We start from the raw sequence: 21,552 nt of genomic DNA, 5'->3' as shown, positions 1-21,552 counted from the left end.
TCTGAGAAGACTGAGCAATCAATGTAGGTTAAGATAGAATACAGAGCCGTTGGAGGAATGTTTGCTTCCGCGAACATAGTGTTGAGCATATAGTCGTGGAATTTAGTAGGTAATATTTTCTGCCTATGACCACGACCCAGCTGTATAACCTCTTCTTCCGGTGTCGGAATAGTGGAGACATGGGAGTTATCATTTGTATCAGAATTTGGTGAAGCTGAAAATTCAGACAATATTGTGTCACGTGCGATCTCTGGTGTTGTCGTCTGAGCAGTAGAGTCATTGCGTGAAGTGGTTTTGTCTGAATCATGAACATCTCTAGGAACTGGAGCAGATGTTGTAGGATTTGTTTCGTGAGATTCATTTCCAGAGTTCATGTCAGGAGTTTCAAACTCTTCTGAGTCATAGAAAATTTCAGACTCTGTTTCAGATTCTTTATCAGCCTCTAGAATAGGCATTGGCGAGTCGACTGCTCTTGGTAGTTGATAACTACTAGTAAGTGGATTCAGATTCGCAGAAGTTGTTTTCTCTAGCTGATGATGAACTGGCAGAGGAGCTTCAATGTTCTCTGACGTTGCGAAGGGGAAATCATTCTCAAAGAACACTACATCTTTAGAGGAAAATATCTTTTTGGTTTCAAGATTGTATACTCGCCAACCTTTCTTCCCATTTGGATAACCGATGAATGTGCACTTGATACTTCTAGATGCAAACTTGTCTCCTTTATGGTTCTGGTTATGAGCATAACACAGAGACCCAAACACTCTCAAGTGATGAAGATTTGGTGGTCTGTTGTGTAATTTTTCGAAAGGAGTCTTTCCTTGCAACAGTGGTGTAGGTGTTCTGTTGATTAAGTACGCCGCCGTTAAAATGCATTCGCCCCAAAATTCCAAAGGAAGTGATGACTGAAATCGCAGAGCTCTGGCTACATTCAAGATATGACGATGTTTTCTCTCAGCCCGTCCGTTTTGTTGTGGTGTGCCCACACAAGAAGTTTCATGAACTATTCCTTTTTCTTGAAAATAACTTGACAAACAGATAAATTCGGTTCCGTTGTCACTTCTCAGAGTTTTTATCTTTGTTGCAAACTGTGTTTCAATCAGGGCAACAAATTCTCTAAGTGTTCGTGAGACTTCATGCTTGGCTGGAAGCAAGTATAGCCAAACGCTTCTAGTAAAGTCATCAACTATTGTGAGAAAATATCTTGCACCACAGTGAGACTGAATTCGATATGGTCCCCACAAATCGCAGTGTATCAACTCAAATGGAATTGATGTTTTATTAGAACTTGTAGGAAAAACACATCGAGTTTGCTTGGCACGTACACAAGTCTCACATGCTCTAGTTGGCAACTCCTTATTACTAGAAAAATTTGAAATAGATAGTAAATCTAAAACACTTGACGAAGGATGTCCCAGACGATGATGCCAAACATCTCTAGATACTGAGTCCGTACTCTGCACAGCTCCAGCAAACTCCATCCCTCGCAGGAAGTACAAGCCATTGACCATCTCAGCCACTCCAATCAGCGTCCTGGTAATGCGGTCCTGGATCAAGCAAATTTTATCAGTAATCTGAAACACACTCTGACTTTCTCGGTTTAGCTGAGACACAGAAATCAGATGGCATTGCAGGCCATCTACGAGAAGTACGTTCTGCAGAACAAGCACAGAGCTCATGCTTACTGTGCCCTGTTTCGAAGCAGAGCTGAACCTCCCATCAGGCAACTTTACTGAGACAGGTACTATGTCTCTTACATCAGACAGAAACCCAACTGAACTGGTCATATGATTCGTTGCTCCAGAATCGATAATCCAAGAGCCTAAGAAATGCGTACCTGTTAACGTTGTCGTGGCTGGCTGCTTGCGTTCATTCAGAAAGTTGACCAATGTGTTCCACTGATCATCATTCAACCCCGTGATGCCCGTGCGATCCTGAGCTGTGAGCAAATTTGCTGACTGTGGTACTGTCTGCATTGCATTTACTCGCGGAGTATCATTGCGAGTTTGTGTCGTTCCAACACGACGTCCTCTTCCAGTAGTCTGTTGTCCCTTGGGGCGATCTGCCCACCACTCTGGGTATCCAACTGTCTTGAAACAAGAGTCAGACAAGTGCCCCTTTTTCCCACAGCTGGAGCACGTCATCTTAGCTCGCTCTTCTCGTGTAGGATATGAACGAGCAGCTCCACTGTTTTGATTTGTTCTCACCGTGTACGCCATTGTGTCTACTTTTTCATTGAGAACACGAGATGTGTGTTTTGCATCTTCATCTTGCAGGAGGATGTTGTACGCTTCATCCAGCGTAGGCAACGGTTCTCTAGACAAGATACTCGATTTCACTGAGCCGTACAAGGACTCATCCAATCCTTTCAAGAACTCATGAAGTTTGTCCTCTTCACGTTCTTTCTCCAAGTTAACTCCAATCAGGCAGTTGCAGGTTTTGGACTGTCGAAAATCAGACAGAGACGTCCATAGCTGCATAAGCTTCCCATAGTATTCTTCAATGGAAGAACCCTGTTGTCGACAAGTCGCCAGCTCCGCTTTGATGCGCTGAACTCGCTGACCGTTCTTCACCGAATATCGACGTCGGATATGCTCCCAATAGTCACTCGCAATCTCAAAACGAGAGAGATTCGAACGCACATTTTCAGCGATCGTGAGTTTAATCCAGGACATGACAAGTGCGTTGTTTGTCCACCAATCCTCCAAATCTTCAGAGTCATCACTCGGCTGCGGTATTGATCCGTCCACAAACCCAAACTTCTTTCTGGCCTTAAGTGCCATACGCAGGTTTCCGGCCCACTCATTGTAGTTCGTCCCGCTAAGCAATGGTTGAGATATCAATGAACCCGGATTATCACTTGAAGATAGATCATACGGTGATATGGTTCTTCTTTTAATCTCGACATTCTGTCTTCCTCCAGTCTGAGTTTTTGTCGTAGAACTCACACCAGATTCCTCGTTCTTGCCATCGTTGCTTCCCATCTTTGTCGTATTGATATGAAAACAACTTTAGGATGAAATTTTGATCTAGAATCGAACAGTAGAATCGTATTACTGCTCTGATACCATGTCAAGAGAATATGATATCGAAGAATGTTTCTCTTGTTGTTACTTTGAGGTCAACGACCTGTTTATATATTACACCATGTCTAACCTAGCTTCCTACAAATATGGAAGTTTAGCAAGTAAAGGCAATTGTACAATATACACATTTTCATAATGGAAGATATGACGAGATATGATATTATACGATCATATATCGTAACAAATATGTTGAGAAGACTTGACTTGTGTAGGAGAAAAGAGTTGGTTTAAAATCGTGACGATTAGGTTTCCTTGAGATAGTGGTATACATATGTTAATGGGTCAATATTAAATAACGAAAATTCCTTTTTATTCACTCGAGATCACATTGTCTACACGATCTTAAGCATTTTTAGCGGTCATGGCTGTAGCTCTCTCTCTCTCTATCAAGCATTGATAGCTGTAGGAGTTTTATGAACAAGAATTTAAGCAAAAAAAAAAGGTTTATGAAACAAGAACGGTTTGTAGGTTAGTTAAGTGGGTTTGATGAATTATGACAAGCAAAATGTATCTATTACATGGTTTGGTTTTGAGTTTCTTCGACTCTTTCCCAACAAAAAAAGGTATAGAAGGTTCAAAGTTGGTTCTAAAGAAACTAACCTGATCTCACTTGCACCTACTCAGACAACTAGGTAAGAAGATAAGAATATAAGATGACATGTGACCAAGCAGGGTCATGTAAATAAAACAGGAGATGCTATATATATATGCTCTTCCTGGAAAAGTTGATCTAATGGAGCAGTTAATTAATGAAAGATGATGTATGCTTCTTCCGTCTGACAACATAAAGGCTAGTGAAATGGTGTTGTTTCTAATTCATTGAACACAAAGAGATTCACGTTTACACAAGAAAGGTTAACAGTGGGATTCGCAAGACACAAAGAGATTGACGCAACCTAAATGAAATTAAGATACTAGTTAACCCTATTTTTTTGTCGTCTAGATACTAGTTAACTAACATGTGAGTTAATCAAGAAAACATGTAATACGTACGATTGATAAGTTACAAAGAACTAACGATGAAAATGGCATCACTAGAAATATCTTTTGTCTGCAAATTATTTGATACTATTTCTTTGTATGCAATGCAACAATGCAAATGATATGAGTGTTAAAAACTGAATACTTGGAGGTGACATTGACAACACGAAGAGCACAACCGGGTATGTCTACACTTTTGGCGGTACTGCAATTTGTTGCGTTTCAAAGTTGCAGAAAATTGTATCTCTATCAAATTGTGAAGTTGAGTATGTTGCAGTAACGGAGGCAACAAAAGAGATGATATGGCTACAGTCTCTTCTAGAAGAGCTAGGCCATGACCAAGAAAAAATTGTGTTATACTGTGATAGTAAAAGTGTCATCGAATTGGCAAAGAATCTGGTTTACCATGCTCTGACGAAGCACATACATCGTCGGTATCATTTTATCAGATCGGCGTTGTAAGATGAAATGTTGGTGCTTGAGAAGATCCCTGGAAGCAAGAATCCGACAGACATGTTGACGAAAGTCGTGTCATATGATAAGCTGAGGTTGTGTGCAACCTCAGTTAGTTTGTTGGAGTAACAAGCTGGGAAGACTTGCTACATTGATCAAGATGTGAAGACAGATTGAAATCAGTCTTCAAGTGGGAGATTGTAAGTCAGAAAACACGTTTTTGTGTTGGCCGGTGATGGACGGTGAAGTAGAAAAGAATGGCTAGAGTTGTTGTGTTTGTCAACAACTCTTCTCACCTACCTCTCAAACTCATCCTATAAATACATGGTGGTGCTTCACGTTCAGTATCATCCCAAAAGAAAGAGAGAACACGAAGAAAAGAGATTGAGTAAAAAAAAATTGTGAGAAAAAAATTCTCTTGTAATAATTTTTTTGAGTATATTTGGGGTTTGGTGTGAGTTGAGAGCTTGTAAAAATTTCTCAGGTTAATAATAAAAGATTTGTAGTAGGTCCGGAGACGTAGGCAATATTGGCTGAACTCCGTTAACAATTTTGTGTGTGTTTTCCCGCTCCCATAAATTCGGTTTACCTTAAAATTTGACCGCACATTTTTTAAGAGTAACCGTGGACGAGGCTGACGCCGTAGAAATCCATGTCGGAATCGCCTGATCCGACGGTGAACTCGGCTAGAGTGGCCGGAGGAAACCCGCCGCGGTTACAATTTAAAACGCCGTCGCAGTCTCCGGTGACGCAGCTGCCGCGACCGGAGGAATCGTAGCTGTAGCCGGTGCGAGCTCAGAACCGGCCTGACCATCCCGGAGGAGCGGTGAGCTGTACGGAAGCTCCTGGAGTGAGGGGAACCCCGCAGTCGCCGAGTGTGGTGGTGCTGTTGCCGGAGATAATTCGAGGCCAGACGGTGAATGGGCAGGTGTTCTCCAAAACGAACACTGTGGCGGTAACGGCAATGCAGCCTGCAAAAGGAGATGATTCAGATTGTAATAGCCAAAGGAGGAAGATTAAGACATAAGTGAAACAGAGAAAGAAACGATAATAGAAAACAGTTGTTTTTGTCGTTACTGCTTGTGATGAACACGAGGAAGAGAATGTGAGTACCCGCCATTTTTAATCGATTTTGTTTGTTTGTTTGTTCATGTGATGTGGACACTGTCAAGGATATACGGTTACTGACACTGTCAAGGATATACTGAAGTGCTGTTCATTAGAAGATTTAGTATTCTTGGTTGTGCTATTATGATGTACTCCAGTACTCAGTAAGTTTACTAGATCTGATATACACGCGTTAGATTAGAGTATTCAATCTTCTTTATCTCTTTATGAATCAAAAAATATATAAATACGGCTGTTAAGCCCATCTTCTTTGGCATATGTTATTAATAAGTTGAACGCATCTCATGAGAAAACATGAATAGATGACACAGTTATGATTCATTAACTGATCTCACTTGCACGGTTGCACCTAATCAGATAAGGTGACATATGAACAAGAAAAACGCATGCAAAGAAACCAAGAGAGGGAGATGCTACCTGAAAAGATGAGTTCTATTACCGACTAAATCATATGCCAACAATAATAATAGTTAATAACCTATTGTAGTTTTTTATTTTTAACTCAATAAACACTTTTAGCCCTTTAGGAGAAAAGAAGAAATCTGTATATGTAGTTATTCTCTTTATCTCCAGCATTTATTTGAGTTATAAGCACGTTCTTTAATTTCATCTTCCTAACATAGCAAGAAGACAAACCCGACCCGAGTCTAAACCGGAGCTCCGGATTTTTAAGAACCCGTGGGGCAGAAAGTGATCAAGTAGTTAGACCGGGAACAAGTGAAGGGGCTTGTTGCGTCGTCATAGGCGTAGCTGTAAGCGTTAGGACAAGCTTTCTTGAAGATCCTAGAGTAATCCGTCGGAGGACAAGTTTCCGGCTTATCGAAAGCTCCCGTGCAGCAATATTCCGGCTTGCCAAACGCCTCGCAGGCGCTCTTGCACGCCACCACGTTGTTCTGTGGATCCATGACACGAAGCTCGTTAGGGCAAATCGAGTTGAGGTCGGAGGAGCAGCCTGCGTATTTGCAGTCTCCGGTACCTCCTTGAGGCTTTATCCCAATCTTGACATTGTAGCCGTCGACGAGACTCACGTCGTAGAAATCAGTGTCTCCGATGGTGAATTCGGCCAATGTGACTGGAGGAACTCCGCCGGCGGCAGCACATTTAAGAACGCCGCCACAGTCTCCGGTGGCGCATTTGCCTTGGCCGGATGAGCTGAAGTTGCAGCCGGTACGAGCCCAGATGCGGCCTGACCATCTCGAAGGAGGGGTGAGCTGTACCGAAGCGTTTGGACTTAATCGAAAACCGTCGTCGGCGAGGATGCTGCTTTCGTTGCCGGAGAGAATTCCCGGCCAGACGGTGTAAGGGCAATTGTTTTGTAAAGTGAATTCGGTGGAGGAACCGGCAATGTGGCCTGCATTTTTCATCACACAAACCAAAATTATTAAAATGAATTAAAAGAACAAGCCAACTAGGAGATTTGAAATCCAGTTTTGCTGAATTTCTTACTGATAAACAATAGCTAATTAGCTCAATATACTTGTAAGAGTGGGATACCATACAAATGTGGGAAAATAGTAGTAATGGGGGAAGAAAAATGAAGAGATTTAGAGTATGGATTGCAAATAGGGTATCTTTGAGGTGTAGGGAGTACAATTGCTTTAAGTTGTGGAGGGATTTAAGTTGTGCATTTTTATTTTATTTTATCTTTTTGCAATCATTTTAAAATGTTTCCGTAGAGTTTATTACTTAAAACAATAAAACGTAAATCTTTTTTAAAAATAAATAAATGATATTTTAGTATGGTTTAACAAAAAAAAACTTAGGGGTGGTTTTCAATCATGTGTCTTAATAGAATTTAAATGTAATCAAAATTTATGTTATTGGAATGATGATTTTACATTTATTTTTAAATCAATTGTTTTTAGATATGATATTTATAAATCTAATTTAAAATCTGGTGTTATTCGACGAATGATTAAAATTTAGTGTTATTCAATTTTTAAAAGATTTTAAAGTTATTTGTGTTTTAAAATTGATTTCAAATCATTTATTATGGATTCTAATGAACATGAACAAATGATAGTGAAATCAAAATCCAAAACATACTGAATATTTTCGACTTTATCAACTATAACTATTTTAAAATATTAAATTTTAATTGATTATAAGGGGCCTATTGGAAATAGAATAATAAGTTTGGAAAGAAAAATATTCCATTATATATAGTTACTTGATATTAAAATAATATTCTGGTTTTTTAAATATTTTAACATTTTGATTTGTCGATTTTTGTTTTAAAGTTTTCAAAAATCAACCCATGAATTTTCTCATGATTCTAAAATAATAATTTTGTTTATTTAATTTTTTTTTTACAATTATCTTTCACTTGACAATAAAAATATAATACAAAACTTTTTGTGTTTATGTTTTTGTTACATAGATTTTAAGAATCTTATGAGTATAGATGATATTTGTAAAATTGAATATTATGAGTAAAATTAGAGAGAATTTATTACAAAATCAATAGAAACTAAAATAAATCGAATAACAAAAGATTTTGCGTGGAATTTAGAAGTTCATAGACCAATACCAAAAGATTCTAATAAGATTTTAAGAATTCGTAAACCATTAACAATGAAATCTTTAAATTTATAATTCCTTCAAAACTTAAATACCAATAACCCTCTCCCCCTTAAAACTTTAACAATTTGATTTTAAATCGATTGAATAACACAACACCTTAATGAAAACCAAATAATTTCAAATTCTAAATTGAACGGTATGTCATAAACCAAAACTAAAAACCAATAAAAAGAACCTGTGGCGGGGTAGAAAGTGACCAAATAGTTATTATCTCCTTGGGGTTTTACTCCCACCTTGACATTAGTACCGTCAACGAGCCTCACGTCGTAGGAATCCTTTTCTCCGTGAGTAAATTCTGCCATTGCAACTGAACTATCTCCGCCGCTGCTAGAACATGTACGAACGACGCCGCAGTCTCCGGTGACGCAGTTACCGTGGCCCGATGAGTCGAATTTACAGCCCGTACGAGCCCAGACGTGGCCTGACCATTCGGAAGAAGCGGTGAGTTGAACGGAAGCGCCTGGATTCAACTGAAATCCCCCGGCGCCGAGGTTGTTATCGTCTTTTCTTGTGAGAGTTCCTTGCCAAGCGGTGGATGGACAACTGTCTTCGGTAGCGAAAGCAGCAACTCCGCCTGCCGTCAAAAGAAAGAATAATAATTATAAGAACTATTCATACCAAAAAAAAAAAAAAATTATGAGAACTATTTGCCGACAAAAAAGAAATTACGAGAACTATATGTGCAACGACTAAATATCATATTTACTGTGCAATGAATTGAAACATACTGTACTTATTATAGAAGACGAAAAAATCATCAAAAGGAAGCTGACATGGAATTGTCCTCTTTTAGAAACAGAGGAGATAAGATGATGTAGAATCTAATAATGAAATGAGAAAGATAAGACAGAGGAGTGTTTTGTAGTTACTTGTGATGAACATGAAGAAGAGAATGTGAAAACTGGAGAGATTTGCCATGCTTTCTGATCGGATTATATGGATGTGTGAAATAAAAGTATATATTAATCTGGACCTTTCGAGTAGCTAGAGCTTCTCAGCTTACTTCAACTTGTTTGAAAACAAGGATTACTGTGTGTATTTGGTTCGAAATAAATAATTTGAAAATGGGAGGCTCTCGGATTTACTTCAATTCGTATGTATTTGTTTAGAAAAAAAGAAAATTTGAGAATGACAAATCTAAACTTGGTAACTCACCATATGTCACATAAGTCTATACGAAAAAAAAAACAATTTGACGAATGAGAGAAAGTATTGCAGGTCTTTATTGGTCGGCGGATTCATTAATACCACCAATTATGGTGAAAGACTTCTTCTCCAGCAAAGACCCATAATTCATGGGGGGGGGGGGGGGACTCCATCAAGGGAGAAGACTGGCTAAATAGACATAAAGACATAGAGAAATTTGGAACTTTTTGTGGAAGGAAAGATTAGTTGCCTTACTTAAAACTTGCCGTGACGATGAGTTTCCTTGAACTTGCTGAATGCATCTCATGAGAAAACATGATAGTTGACACGGTTATCATTCATTACATAATACAAACATCAAACAATTTAGATTTTCTTTTAAATACTTCTAACGACAAACAGTTAGAATTTTATTAATTTGAAATATAGTCAGAATACACAATTGGATTTAGGCACGAAAGAGAATGAAAACAAACAGTTAATAAAAATGCCATTTGGTGGCCCTTTTGAGCAGGGGAGACATAATCTTCTAATAGATGTTGGTATATAGAATGAGAATGCATAATCTTCTAATAGATGTTGGTATATAGAATGACAAACTACACACTCCTACTAAACATTATCTGAATATAAATCTTAAAATTTCTCGTACAAATGCATGATCTTCTAACAATGCCGGTATATGAAATATAACATAAAAATATTTGTCTCCAGAAATCATGATCATTATTTTATTTGTAGGCCATAATGCAAATCAGCTGAGTGCAACAACTGAATACACAAGTAAAACCATAGAAGTGGAAGAAGATATTCATCTTCCGTACATAGCAAGCAACCAAAACAAACATGATTAAAGGAGATAAACTCGACCCGAACCTAAACCGAAGCTCCATATATTAAGAACCGGTGGCGCAGAAAGTGATCAAGTAGTTAGCTCCGGCACAAGTGAACGTACTAGTTTCATCATCATAAGCATAGCTATAAGCGTCAGGGCAAGCTTTCTTGAACGTCATCGAGTAAGTCGTGGGAGAACAAGTTTGCGGCGTGGAGTGAGCACCGGTGCAGCAGTACTCCTCCTTGTTAAACGCCGCGCATGCGCTCTTGCACGCCGCCACGTTGTTCTGCGGACCCATGACACGAAGCTCGTTAGGGCAAACCATGTTGAGGTCGGAAACGCAGCCTGCGTAATCGCAGTCTCCGAACCCTCCTTGCGGTTTTATCCCCATCTTGACGTTGTAGCCGTCGACGAGGCTCACGTCGTAGTAATCCTTTTCACCTACGGTGAATTCGGCGAGTGTGACTGGGGGAACCCCGCCGGCGCCGGCACATTTTAGAACGCCGCCGCAATCTCCTGTGACGCAGTTACCGTTGCCGGAGGAGTCGAAGTTGCAGCCGGTACGAGCCCAGAAGCGGCCTGTCCATCCTGGAGGAGCTCTGAGCTGTACGGAAGCGCCTGGATTCAGCTGATATCCGCCGTCGCCGAGGATGTTTCCGCCGTTCCCTGTGAGAGTTCCGGGCCAGACGGTGTAAGGGCAATTGTTCTGCAAAGTGAATTCAGTGGTGGAAACAGCAACACCACCTGCGTTATTCAGAACACAAACCAAAAACATTTATAAATTAAATTACTGACCAACGACGAAATATTAATTATAATTACCGAGAAACATATTTACAGCAAATAAAACGTCCCTGAAATTTTAGGGGGTAGAAACTATTTAGTAAAAAGATTAATAATATTTTTTGGAGACATATATTTATATAAATTGTTTATTAAATTTTGAAGGGTATAGATAGACCAATGTTTTTTTTTTGAAACTTATACATAGACCAATGTTTCATTTGATAATTATGCTACTTTAAAAACATAGGAGGTGAAATGATGTAGAATGTAATAGCGAAAGGTGACCGAAACTGAAACAGAGAGTGTTTTGTAATTACTTGTGATGAACACTAAGAAGAGAATGTGAAAAGTGGAGAGGTTCTCCATTGTTTGTTACTCGGTTTTTAGTGATGTGGATGATGAAGGTGATGAATGGCACCGATCCCACATTTATAAGTGAAGGCTCGAGGTAGTGACGTAGTATTTTTCACTTTTATGCGGTCATCTATAGTGACGTAGTGTTATCATGTGTAATAATTTTTTTTGTATCTTGTAATATATGCTTTTTGCATGTGTAATTATTATTATAGTATAGTACTATACTTTATATCTTTTGGTTTTCTTTGTAAGTATATGTCGTTTACAGAATCCCATGCATCTACGTTGGTTTCTGTGAATTTTAGTTGCCTACATGGTTTTTCTTACGTTAGTTTACTATCAAAATAGACATACTCAAGGAAATACTAACGTTAGATTCAGTTTTGACTCAGCCATGTGGCTGATGCACACGGGAACTTTAGGGTTCATGAGATGTTACGTCATCTAGCCCATGCAGTATAAGAATTAATTGAATATCAGTTTATAGATTTTTTCGTTTACGAATGACTAGAAATTTTTGGGTTACATTTTCCTGTGGTGAGGTGTAAACCATGTTAAATTAACTTTTTTTAGGAGAGTAAAGTTCTCCCAACAAGAACTGGATATGCGGCCTTTTACACCTTTACTAGGTGATCTAAAAATTCTATTATTATAGGTCAACTTCTCGTTGTTATAGGAAAAAAATATTGTATTTGAAGGTTTATCACTTTATCCCATATGATATCCATATGAGAATTTGTGAATGCATTCTCAAACCAATTTATTTGCGACCGCTTCCATGAATTATATGTCGCATATAGAATTCATGTAGCGAGCTCATTTCTAATGAAAATGTCCTCCATGCCGTTTAGGCAAACCGTGGAATCTAGGATGTGAACAAATGGTTAGGACTTTTGATAGTATTCACTACAAGTATAATGTCGGATATATCTTTCGAAATGAGTCAGTCGGACATTTATTATTTGGATGTGTGAAATAAAGATATCATTTGGTCCACCACAAGGATCGAATTATCGGCTTAGTTCAAGTTGTATGGACACAAATATTCCTACGTATTTTGAAGCTGGCAAAATGTACGAATGGAGGAGAAACAATTCGACGAATGAGAGAAACTATTGTAGGTCCAATATTGTTACTTGGCGGATTCATGAATAACAATAATGCAGAAAGAACATGCTTTTCGAAAGAGGAATCAAATCAAAGACCTCTTCTCCAACAAAGACCCATAATTCACGGTGGGCACATTCCATCAAGGTATCTAATCAGGGAATGGGTTTAGAAGACTAACGTGAAAATAGAATCTAGTCCATGAATTAAACTAACTTTGTGTGTGATCAAAGAGTTATTGGCTTAACTTGTACCTGCCGTGGCAATACGATTAATCTTCTGTTCTGGTTGGAAATGGAAAACATATTGGAGACTGATCTTGAATTTTAATGGGTTGAGAAGGCTGACTTAGACAGTCATTAATTTAAAACAACTTTGTGTGGGAGAAAACATTAACTGAGTCAACTAAAACCTGCCATAAGATGGGTTTCCTTGAACTTGTTACATTTAGCTAAGGCCCTTTCATTGATGGGTCAATGTCGTCAAATAACCAGAATTCTATTAGTCTCCTTACTCAGAGTTACATTTCCACCTAGAACTTGTTACATAGCTTTGGGCCCTTTATTTTTTTTTTCTATGGCTGTAGATTTATCAGAGATTACTAGCTGTAAGATTTATTTGAAACAAGAACGGCTAGTTCATAGCTTTCTACAAATAGATTTGATGAATCAAAATGTATCTACAAAAGATGTCTGGTATTGGTGTTTTCAACTTTCAAGTCTGTCCCAGCCAAAAAGGTGGAGAAAATTCAAATTTGGTGCTGCATAGCGGTTGCAACGCACCGCTCGAAAGGCGCGTCGGATTTGCGTGATGTTGCTTGGTGAGAGATTCGGCTTCTACGGAGACGTTAAGCAAAAGCAAAGAAAATGAGAGCGGTGTGGATAGTTGTTCAGGTTTTGTTCTAATAGGTACTTTCTTTTACCCACTGAATCAGAAGTTACATAGAACATCTTTTAACATCAACAGGGGTGTGATCTGTTTCTAACTTGATAAACACAAGAGTTGCAAAGTTCTGTAGCTCTATGACAGTTTGGAAGGCGAAATGAAAGCAGTGAAACTAGCAACACACAACACAGCTTGACGCAACAACAAAGCAATTAAGATAAGAGTCAGATGAATATGCGAGTGTCTAGAGAACGAAACAACATGGAATGCAATTAGTAGCTGTAGAGTGTAGATTTAAGAAGTAGCAGTGGAAAAAAAAGCAGCTCGGGAATCGTTTCTGCCTATAAATTCTTGATATCATTTGTTTGTATATGGAAAGAAAAAATTGTATGCACAACAGAGAGTTTAGTGGGTTTTTACATCTTTACAAAAAATCTCTCTCCTTTACAACAGCAGCCAAAAGAAGGTGAGGGTTGGAACGTGTAAAAAAGTAGCAAAAAGACACACTTATGCGAAAGCTTAGACCAACATATACTTTCAACCAGCTTATGCCAAATACAAGGTCAGTAAAATGAATAGTTCGTACAGTATGGGTACATATGTAATTTAATATAACATGGGATTAAAACAGATATAATAGTAAAATAAGAGGGCTTAATACACAATTAACTAACTCACAGTTCCGGCGGATATTTTTACTCTCGCTCGGAATCATTTTGTCGGGACAAACTTCTCAGACATGCTCCTGTCTCCGATCTTCTCCTTTGTCCGAATCTCTTCTTCTATCAATCAACCTAAATTCGTTTACATTCCAAGTGATTCCATAGGAGCAATGACGATTTCTGTGAAGCTTCTTCCCGTCTTCTCCACTCTCCTCCGAGCACCATTGTTCTCTCCTCCTCTACCTCTCCTTCCTTCTCTCGGCATTCAATTTCCATCCGCTGCTGCTACATCGCGATTGAATTGCACCGCTCGAAAGGCGCGTCGAAGGATCTGCGTGATGTGCTTGGCGAGAGATTCGGCTTCTGCGGAACACGGAGCTGAGTTCATTGAGGTCCTCGTCATCGGTAGTCGCAAGGAGTCTATCATGGACTCTTGCTTGGATTCTCCTTTCCCTTCTCTTCCTCTCCGCTTCTGGTAATAATACTCAAATCCTCATTAAAGCTTGCAGCTTTCCTTACTCATTCATTAAATTCACCAAATTTAACTTTTAAAGTTCTCTCCTTTTTTTCCAGGAGTATTAGCAGAGACAGCTCTGGAGATTCAGTCTTGCAGCAGAGGCTCCATCACCAAGGTCCATCATTACTTTTATTATTTATTTGAGTTTTGAAATTTGGATCTTTTTAAGCATTTTATAGTGAAAATTAGATACTTCAGTGACTAAGGTTCTCATAGAAATCATAGATTAGGGAGCAAGGTGTTTCATTATGTTCTCTTATCCTGTTACCTCTCTCTCTCTATCTCTTTATGTTTACAGATAATGTTTCCAAGACCATGAATCCAATTGAGCTTATACAGTCACCTCCAAAGGCCTTCATCCTTGTTTGTACTTCTCTTGCCTACCATTGTTTCTCTTCTGTTTTATGCTATACTCTTATCTCAGTGCCTTTTGCATCTCCATGTCTGCCACTTAGGATTCTTAGTTTTTTTATAATATAACTAAAACAAGATACAGAGTGTGCAATTTTGTAAATCAACAACCATGCTTCCTGAATTTTGCATTGGCTCTTACTGAAATGCTACTGGTTTTCAATTTTTCTTCTTCTTGGAATAGTAGTGTACTTGCTTGTGCATCTGATTCTGCTTAAACTCTTTATCCTGACCAGGTGGCTAGTGCTGGATATGGTTCTGATCAGGTTGAAGTTATTAATATTCTTAGTGCAGTAAGATCTGGGGGTAGTTTAGCTGTTGCTGTGCTATTAAGACCTTTCAGCTTTGAAGGGCGAAGGCGTCTTGAAGAGGTAGTCTTCCTTGTTGCTTTGCTACTATCTCATATTCATAAAACAAGCTAAAAACAGTCCATCAAACAAGTCCAACTGCATTTACTATCTCTAAGACTTGGAGTCTCTTTTCTTTCTCTCTCTTTTCTAATTTTCCATGTTGTTTGCAGGTTAACGAACTGGCGAAAAAACTGCAGCAACACACCAGTTTTTGTATAGGTACTTCTCTTAGCAGTATGATAAATTGCCTTGTCTACCTTTTGTTCTGGTTGTCCTGATGGCAATGAACTGACTTTAACTTTGGCTTTCTAGATATCGACATTGAGATTTTACTACAGAAGGATTTGGTAACTTTGGACGAGGCGCTAAGAAATGCAAACAATGCTGTCTCGAAGGCAATAAATGCAGCATCTGCTCTGATAAGCGTAAGTATACGTTTGCATCTCAGAGTAGGTATACCCAAAAAATTTAGTCATCTTTTCATATATGGTTTTATACAGGGGATGCATGGAAACTTTATCGACGTGATGCATAAAGATCTTAAAGAACTTGAAGGCTCAGAAGTCACAACGGTAAGTTTTTTTTTTTCAGTGGTTTAACATAATGAAGAGAATATTTTTCCATCTCGTTGGATAGTAATTTAGTTTGAGGCTTGTATTCACATCCTTCAACTCTCTTATATTTAGATTTTAGAAAGTTACAAAGAGGCAAAGGTTGGTTTTGGAGTTGGTCACAACTTTAAGACTTCTATTTTACAAGCTATATACGACTGCCCTTTCTTTCGCCCTGGTGTAAAGGTATGTCTAATCTCTTAAAGAACAGTTCATAGAATACTCATTCCTACTACTTAAGTTCTCGGTTTGATTTATTTCTCTTCTAACGTAATCTCAGTTATCTACTATGCAGGATCTAAAGGCCATTATATGCATCGTGGCTAGCTCGGTAGATCTTCAGAAGAAGGACGTGAGAACAATTCTCCGCACTTTTCGTCAAACAATGGAGTACACTGGAGACATCATAGTATCGACTGTTCATGAACCTGATCTAGAGCCTAAAGTCCTCGTCACAACTTTTTTTATCCTAAGGTAGGTGATATTTATGTTTAGATTTTTATTTCTACTGGGCCACTGATAAGCATTAATGCAAGCCTCTTATTCATCACAGTTCTGAAGAAGAAACTTCCAGCAAAGGCAACATTTTTTCTGGTGTTTTGCCTTTTGTTTTGAATATCTTCAAGAAATATCGTTCACAGCTCCAGAAGGAAACAAGTAGTGGACTTGGAGAAGCCCCGGTTGCAGTGGAAAATTCAGCAGCCTCTTCTGACGTACAAGTATCTAATCAGAGTGTTGAAGGATTTGAAATTGACTCCGAGGAACTCCTAGAAGTTTCTGAGAGTGGTGGTGATAGTGAATACCTAGTAAGAGAGGAGGAACCATCTAGAAACAGTCGCCTGGCTCTTGGAGATGAAAATATAGAAGGTACAAAATCTAAAAAACTTATGCTTCATTTCTTGTTTATTCATAGGAGATTGAAGTGAGTATAAGAACCTCTCTTTTGTAGATTATGGTGCTATCCAGAGGGAGCCAATTGCTAATTGGAGTGTGGATCCGGGATATCAGACTGAGCAGAATAGAGCAGCTGATTCTGGAGACACCGCAGTGCTTAGCCTGGGTGTTGTTAACCTTCCTGTTGGTGTGAGACCTTCAAAGAATCCGAACAGTGGTCTCAGTGTCGCTAGTCAACCCTCTAAGAAAGCTGGTTCAAGAGATGAATCATTTTTTAACCTTAATAGCTCGACAAAAGACTCTAGTGGTGATACTGCATCTTCCTTGCTCTCTGAGAAATATGCTGACTTTACAAAGCAAAGAAACTTATCCGCTCGTGCAGCGTCTATGCTGGTAAGTAGCAATGTAGCAGTCTGTGATATAAAATCATTCATTCTCTTAGTAGTGAGTTGATTTCATGATCAAGAGTCATTTTGAATATTTCTTCTCCATGTAGGAAGCTGAAAGAGATTCATCAAAAAGGTGGAGTCCTATTCAAGAGATGCAGTACAGAGGAGGATTGTTCAAAGGAAGATGCCAAGGTGGCCTTCCTGAAGGAAAGGTAAACTCTAGTTGCTGGCCTTTATGCTCGAGACAAAGCTTTCTTAATTGATCCCAAAAAGTAATGGCTGGAATGTTGCCCACACAGGGTCGTTTGGTACTTGGAGATGGAAGCATATATGATGGAATGTGGCACAACGGTAAAAGATCTGGTCTTGGTACATTCTACTTCAAGAATGGTGACGTGTTCCAAGGCACTTGGAGAGAAGATTTAATACACGGAAAGGTAAACTATAATAGTCTTTGATCTTTTCAAATTGGTTTTAGCTTATTGAGACCAAACTTGTGCACAAATTGCTTAGTAGTGTCAACAAGTCCCTAAGACAACTGAAATGGCTTTATATTCTGACCGAAATAAAGATTTTTATCAGACAGACAAAACTTGTTTGGTTCTTTTCTTTCAGGGGTGGTTTTATTTCCACAGAGGAGATCGATGGTTTGCAAATTTCTGGAAAGGAAAAGCAAGCGGGGAAGGACGGTTCTATTCAAAGTCCGGTGAGATATTCTTTGGACAGTTCAAAGATGGATGGCGTGACGGACAGTTTCTCTGTATAGACGTGGATGGAACAAGGTCAGTGACCCCTTACAAAACTCTTTATTAAATAAAAGAACAATCCCACGTTTTAAATTAAATTGTTAATGCCCTTTTCCCTCAGATACTCTGAAACTTGGGACGACGGTGTTCTTATTAGCCGGAAACAAATGGACGCCGGAGATTGATTTCTCCCAACCACCCTTTAAAAAAAGTGTGTTGTAATATGTATAGTGCAGATCGACTTTTTGTCCTTTTTTCTCAGGTTTATTATTACAAAACTCGTAGAAAGGTATTGCTTTGACTTAACTCTGCACGTTGTCTTAATTTTCTTTGATCAGATGTTGTAAAAGTAACGAATCCAATACCAAATCTACCGGACTTTTTTTTTGTAAACGTGCAACCTGGGGAAAGAGACGAAACTTCAAAAGATTAAAAGTATCTGAATATTAAAAAATTCATTGATAGTTTTCTCTCAAGAGTAACTTTAATTACTCAGTTGTTAAATATCATTATCAGAATCCCATTATGGATTTTACGTAGAGACTATACATTCACGTTAATTATCATTACAACAACAGAAGAAAAATCTTAATCTCCAGTCTTTATTTATTTTTTTCCTGAAGTAGATTTCTTTTCCGGTTGATATAATATATTCATTTTTCTTAATAATACAAAAAAAAAAAATTATTGTTTACGTAGGCTTAACGAACGCGTCTTGACGTAGAACTTCAAGTAGAGCAACGAGATAACGGCGTTTAGAACGGAGTTAAACAGCCAAGCACCGATACCGTTACAACCTCCGCGTTTGACCAGGTGTATGCACAACACGCCCACGTGGCACACCGTCAAACACCCTAACAACACGGCTTGACAGTTAACGACCAACGGAAAACACGCGCCACGTAACCCGATCGCCGTCCAGAATCTGTAGCCGTACACGACGGCGTAAGAAACGGTCGTTAACAGTATCGCCACAACCTGCACAAACACGGACGGTTCGAATTAAAAAAAAATCGGTTTAAATTGTTAACCGAACCGGTTAATGACATACCTGGAAGGACTGGGAGTACTCGAGCCAGAGGAAGGAGATGCATAGGAGAGAAGACTGGTTGATGAGCTGGAAGAAGCTGAGCTTACGACGTCGTATCACCGCGAAGAAGGTTCGGAACAAATGAAGGAACCGAGAGAGGTAAAACGCGTACGACCAGAAGAACACGCGTCCCGAAGCGCGTGTTCCCACGGGAAAACAGAGGAACCACTGGAGCGCCGTGGTGCGCGTTCGCCGCCACAGCCAGCGCGTATCCCTGATCTCCGCGGCGGCGGAGAGGAGCATTCCGACGAAGATCACGGCGGAGATCAGAGCCATGGCTAAGCTGTGCAGGGCCGGGATAGGGCCGAGGGAGAGGCCGCGTCGGCGTCGGGTGACTGCGAGGAGGATGTGGAGAGAGACGGCGGCGATGACGTATGATGAAACGGCGGCGAATAGGAAAAACCACGTGGAGGCGTATGATTGAGTTGGACTCCAACGGAAGTTAACGATGTTAGGATGCTCCGTTAGCCAGTATTTCACGGTCTGTAACGCCATTTGATCGATGTACAGAGATCGAAATCACTGTCGTGTGGTATGTAATGGAGAAAGGAAGAAGCAGTTGAGGAATCAGGTGGGAAAATGAGAGATGCTTTATTGTGACGTTTGATATTTTTTCTCACCGGCTCTCTATTTATATGCTGCTTATTTTTTGTGTGTGTGGAAGAAATAAAATTATAAGACGACACTGAAAACGTCAGCGTCAAAGTCGACATATTACTTTAACGTTCCATCAAATAATTTATGTTTTCATATAACATTTCATATTCTTATACAAATAATTCCGGTTAATATATACATCGTGTGGCTATAATATTTTAGACTTACTATCTAATTGTTCATTTGGAAATTTTTGAAATGTTTATGTTATCCAAACTACGTAATTTTGAAAGTTACATTAGAGTATTTTTAGCCGCCATTTGAACTCAAGCATTTTTATTCGGTGTAATATATATATATATGTTTTACATAGGATAACGAAAGTTGATTTTTACTTGCAAAGAAACAAGAGTTTAAAACCAATTAAAATCCTTTGTTCCAGAAGTCATATCTATATTGAATATTATGCATTGTTATCCTCGATTTCAGATCAAATCATTTTTATATAAAACAAATAGTTTAATCCACGTATGATATCGGTTGGATCATCTTCCATTTCGAACCTTCATATAGTTACGGTCAATTTGATTCGTCCGTCATATCAATAGAAGAATAAATTAATATAATACCTTCTTCTAGATCTATTATAAACGATTAACATTCGTGGATTAAATTTGTAGTACACTTTGGATCTTTTACTCTGAACCGTAAACACTGTCACTTCATGAAACATTTAAAACGTGTAGCAATGTAAAGCATTATACAACTCCATAAGCAATATTCCCTATATTAGATCATCAACATCTTTTTATATATTAAAACAGAAGTCACAGTTTTGAATCATGTGTGGTTTTTTAAAAAAATGGACCTAATGGACCTATTTTCTAGAAAATCATGTTACATTTAATCTTTAATCTTATCATTTAAATTTTGGATCTATCAGAAATTTTTATTGGGCTATCAATAATTGAATTTAAACAATAGATGATCCATTAGATTTATAGATAGTATAAATTAAATAGATATAATTTAATGTTGTAATAATATACATCCATATGTTAATTACTTAAATATTTGTCGATGTTATCTTTTAAAATTATAAATATTTTTTTTTATATAACAAAAATAATATTATCTAACAATGATTAATCTTTACTAATTTAAACCAATGAAAAAAAATTAACTATATAGTTTATTTTAAAAATTAAACAAAAACTAAATGTTTAATTATTTTCTCGATAATATAAATCTATGAAGCGAAATGTTTATTTTTTAATTTTTTTCTAAATTTGTGAAATGTTACAATATTTTTGAATATGACAATAAAACAATATTTTAATAATATATATATATATATATATATATATAGAGCTACGATTTTAATAATGAAATAATAATCCGAAAATATATATATTAAAAAAAATACAAATACATGTGAAAGTTTGAAACAATCTATTCAATGAAAAATATATTGTATACTTATTATGTTTTAAAAATTGATAGACACGTATATATTATAATATATACCAATTTATAATTGAAACCAAAATGTTTATATAAGAATAAATTTAAATAAAGGTCGAGATCTAGTCTATAATTAAGAAACCATCTAAAACTCCCACAAGGTATTATGGTTTTACCACCGAACGTAGACCCTTTTGTCGAATATGTAGACGTTTTTGCTTGTTTGAAAAGGAATTCTCTAAATTAATTTTCTTAAAATAATAAAAGACTCAACTGCAGCAAGAAAAAAGAGCAGAAAAGAAAAAAAAACTAGTATTCCCTCTATTTCAGTTTGTAAAACAAGCATATTAAAATATTTAACAATAACCAACTAAAGAAAAGGAATAGGCAATTATATCATCATATTTTAAACTTTTTAATTAAGGATGATTTAATTAATTACTTTTTTGTTGTATTTGGACTCTTAGAACAATTTAT

At 37.9% G+C, this 21,552-nt stretch overlaps 4 protein-coding genes across 5 annotated transcripts; 1 reads left to right on the top strand and 3 right to left on the bottom strand.

The window, feature by feature from the left end:
- Positions 1–6,056: 6,056 nt before the first annotated feature.
- On the bottom strand, positions 6,057–9,578 carry LOC106403056 (pathogenesis-related protein 5-like). Its single transcript, XM_013843897.3, has 3 exons — positions 9,098–9,578; positions 8,404–8,802; positions 6,057–6,996 (listed from the first exon to the last, which is right to left on the bottom strand). Exons 1-3 carry the CDS (start codon positions 9,144–9,146, stop codon positions 6,314–6,316), a joined length of 1,131 nt encoding a protein of 376 aa, XP_013699351.1. The 5' UTR covers positions 9,147–9,578; the 3' UTR covers positions 6,057–6,313.
- Positions 9,579–10,077: 499 nt separating this feature from the next.
- On the bottom strand, positions 10,078–11,436 carry LOC106406764 (pathogenesis-related protein 5). The gene is made up of 2 exons (XM_013847493.3): positions 11,313–11,436; positions 10,078–10,953 (listed from the first exon to the last, which is right to left on the bottom strand). The coding sequence occupies exons 1-2, from the start codon at positions 11,359–11,361 to the stop codon at positions 10,271–10,273; spliced, it is 732 nt and encodes a 243-aa protein (XP_013702947.1). The 5' UTR covers positions 11,362–11,436; the 3' UTR covers positions 10,078–10,270.
- Positions 11,437–14,018: 2,582 nt separating this feature from the next.
- Positions 14,019–18,317, top strand: LOC106403224 (protein ACCUMULATION AND REPLICATION OF CHLOROPLASTS 3, chloroplastic). Of its 2 annotated transcripts, none has more exons than XM_022705006.2 (15): positions 14,019–14,481; positions 14,580–14,638; positions 14,822–14,886; positions 15,171–15,305; positions 15,455–15,503; positions 15,597–15,709; positions 15,785–15,856; positions 15,971–16,081; positions 16,176–16,369; positions 16,449–16,762; positions 16,845–17,182; positions 17,286–17,390; positions 17,478–17,615; positions 17,794–17,960; positions 18,046–18,317. In XM_022705006.2, the coding sequence occupies exons 1-15, from the start codon at positions 14,084–14,086 to the stop codon at positions 18,107–18,109; spliced, it is 2,322 nt and encodes a 773-aa protein (XP_022560727.2). In that variant the 5' UTR covers positions 14,019–14,083; the 3' UTR covers positions 18,110–18,317. The 2 variants fall into 2 exon arrangements, with proteins under 2 accessions (XP_022560727.2, XP_022560728.2); XM_022705007.2 differs by having other exon boundaries at positions 14,020–14,481; positions 16,191–16,369.
- A 43-nt stretch (positions 18,318–18,360) lies between these two features.
- On the bottom strand, positions 18,361–19,653 carry LOC106403132 (elongation of fatty acids protein 3-like). The gene is made up of 2 exons (XM_013843977.3): positions 18,976–19,653; positions 18,361–18,902 (listed from the first exon to the last, which is right to left on the bottom strand). The coding sequence occupies exons 1-2, from the start codon at positions 19,507–19,509 to the stop codon at positions 18,609–18,611; spliced, it is 828 nt and encodes a 275-aa protein (XP_013699431.1). The 5' UTR covers positions 19,510–19,653; the 3' UTR covers positions 18,361–18,608.
- Positions 19,654–21,552: the final 1,899 nt, after the last annotated feature.

Source organism: Brassica napus, chromosome C6 (genome assembly GCF_020379485.1).
Source record: "Brassica napus cultivar Da-Ae chromosome C6, Da-Ae, whole genome shotgun sequence".
Classification (NCBI taxonomy): Eukaryota; Viridiplantae; Streptophyta; class Magnoliopsida; order Brassicales; family Brassicaceae; genus Brassica; species Brassica napus.
Note: the sequence above shows the minus strand (reverse complement) of the source record. Positions and strands in the feature narration are given on the sequence as shown.

What these genes read in the sequence shown, in the direction of transcription:
- LOC106406764 (XM_013847493.3), bottom strand. Translation starts at nt 11,361, where the DNA reads ATGGAGAACCTCTCCACTTTTCACATTCTCTTCTTAGTGTTCATCACA. An exon ending in CTTCTTAGTGTTCATCACAA is followed by an intron (nt 10,954 to 11,312) that starts GTAATTACAAAA and finishes TGAATAACGCAG; the next exon opens with GTGGTGTTGCTGTTTCCACC.
- LOC106403224 (XM_022705006.2), top strand. Translation starts at nt 14,084, where the DNA reads ATGCTCCTGTCTCCGATCTTCTCCTTTGTCCGAATCTCTTCTTCTATC. An exon ending in GCAGAGGCTCCATCACCAAG is followed by an intron (nt 14,639 to 14,821) that starts GTCCATCATTAC and finishes TTATGTTTACAG; the next exon opens with ATAATGTTTCCAAGACCATG. An exon ending in ATAGACGTGGATGGAACAAG is followed by an intron (nt 17,961 to 18,045) that starts GTCAGTGACCCC and finishes CTTTTCCCTCAG; the next exon opens with ATACTCTGAAACTTGGGACG.
- LOC106403132 (XM_013843977.3), bottom strand. Translation starts at nt 19,509, where the DNA reads ATGGCGTTACAGACCGTGAAATACTGGCTAACGGAGCATCCTAACATC. An exon ending in AGTACTCCCAGTCCTTCCAG is followed by an intron (nt 18,903 to 18,975) that starts GTATGTCATTAA and finishes GTGTTTGTGCAG; the next exon opens with GTTGTGGCGATACTGTTAAC.
- LOC106403056 (XM_013843897.3), bottom strand. Translation starts at nt 9,146, where the DNA reads ATGGCAAATCTCTCCAGTTTTCACATTCTCTTCTTCATGTTCATCACA. An exon ending in CTTCTTCATGTTCATCACAA is followed by an intron (nt 8,803 to 9,097) that starts GTAACTACAAAA and finishes TTTTGACGGCAG; the next exon opens with GCGGAGTTGCTGCTTTCGCT. An exon ending in CACTTTCTACCCCGCCACAG is followed by an intron (nt 6,997 to 8,403) that starts GTTCTTTTTATT and finishes TGAAAAATGCAG; the next exon opens with GCCACATTGCCGGTTCCTCC.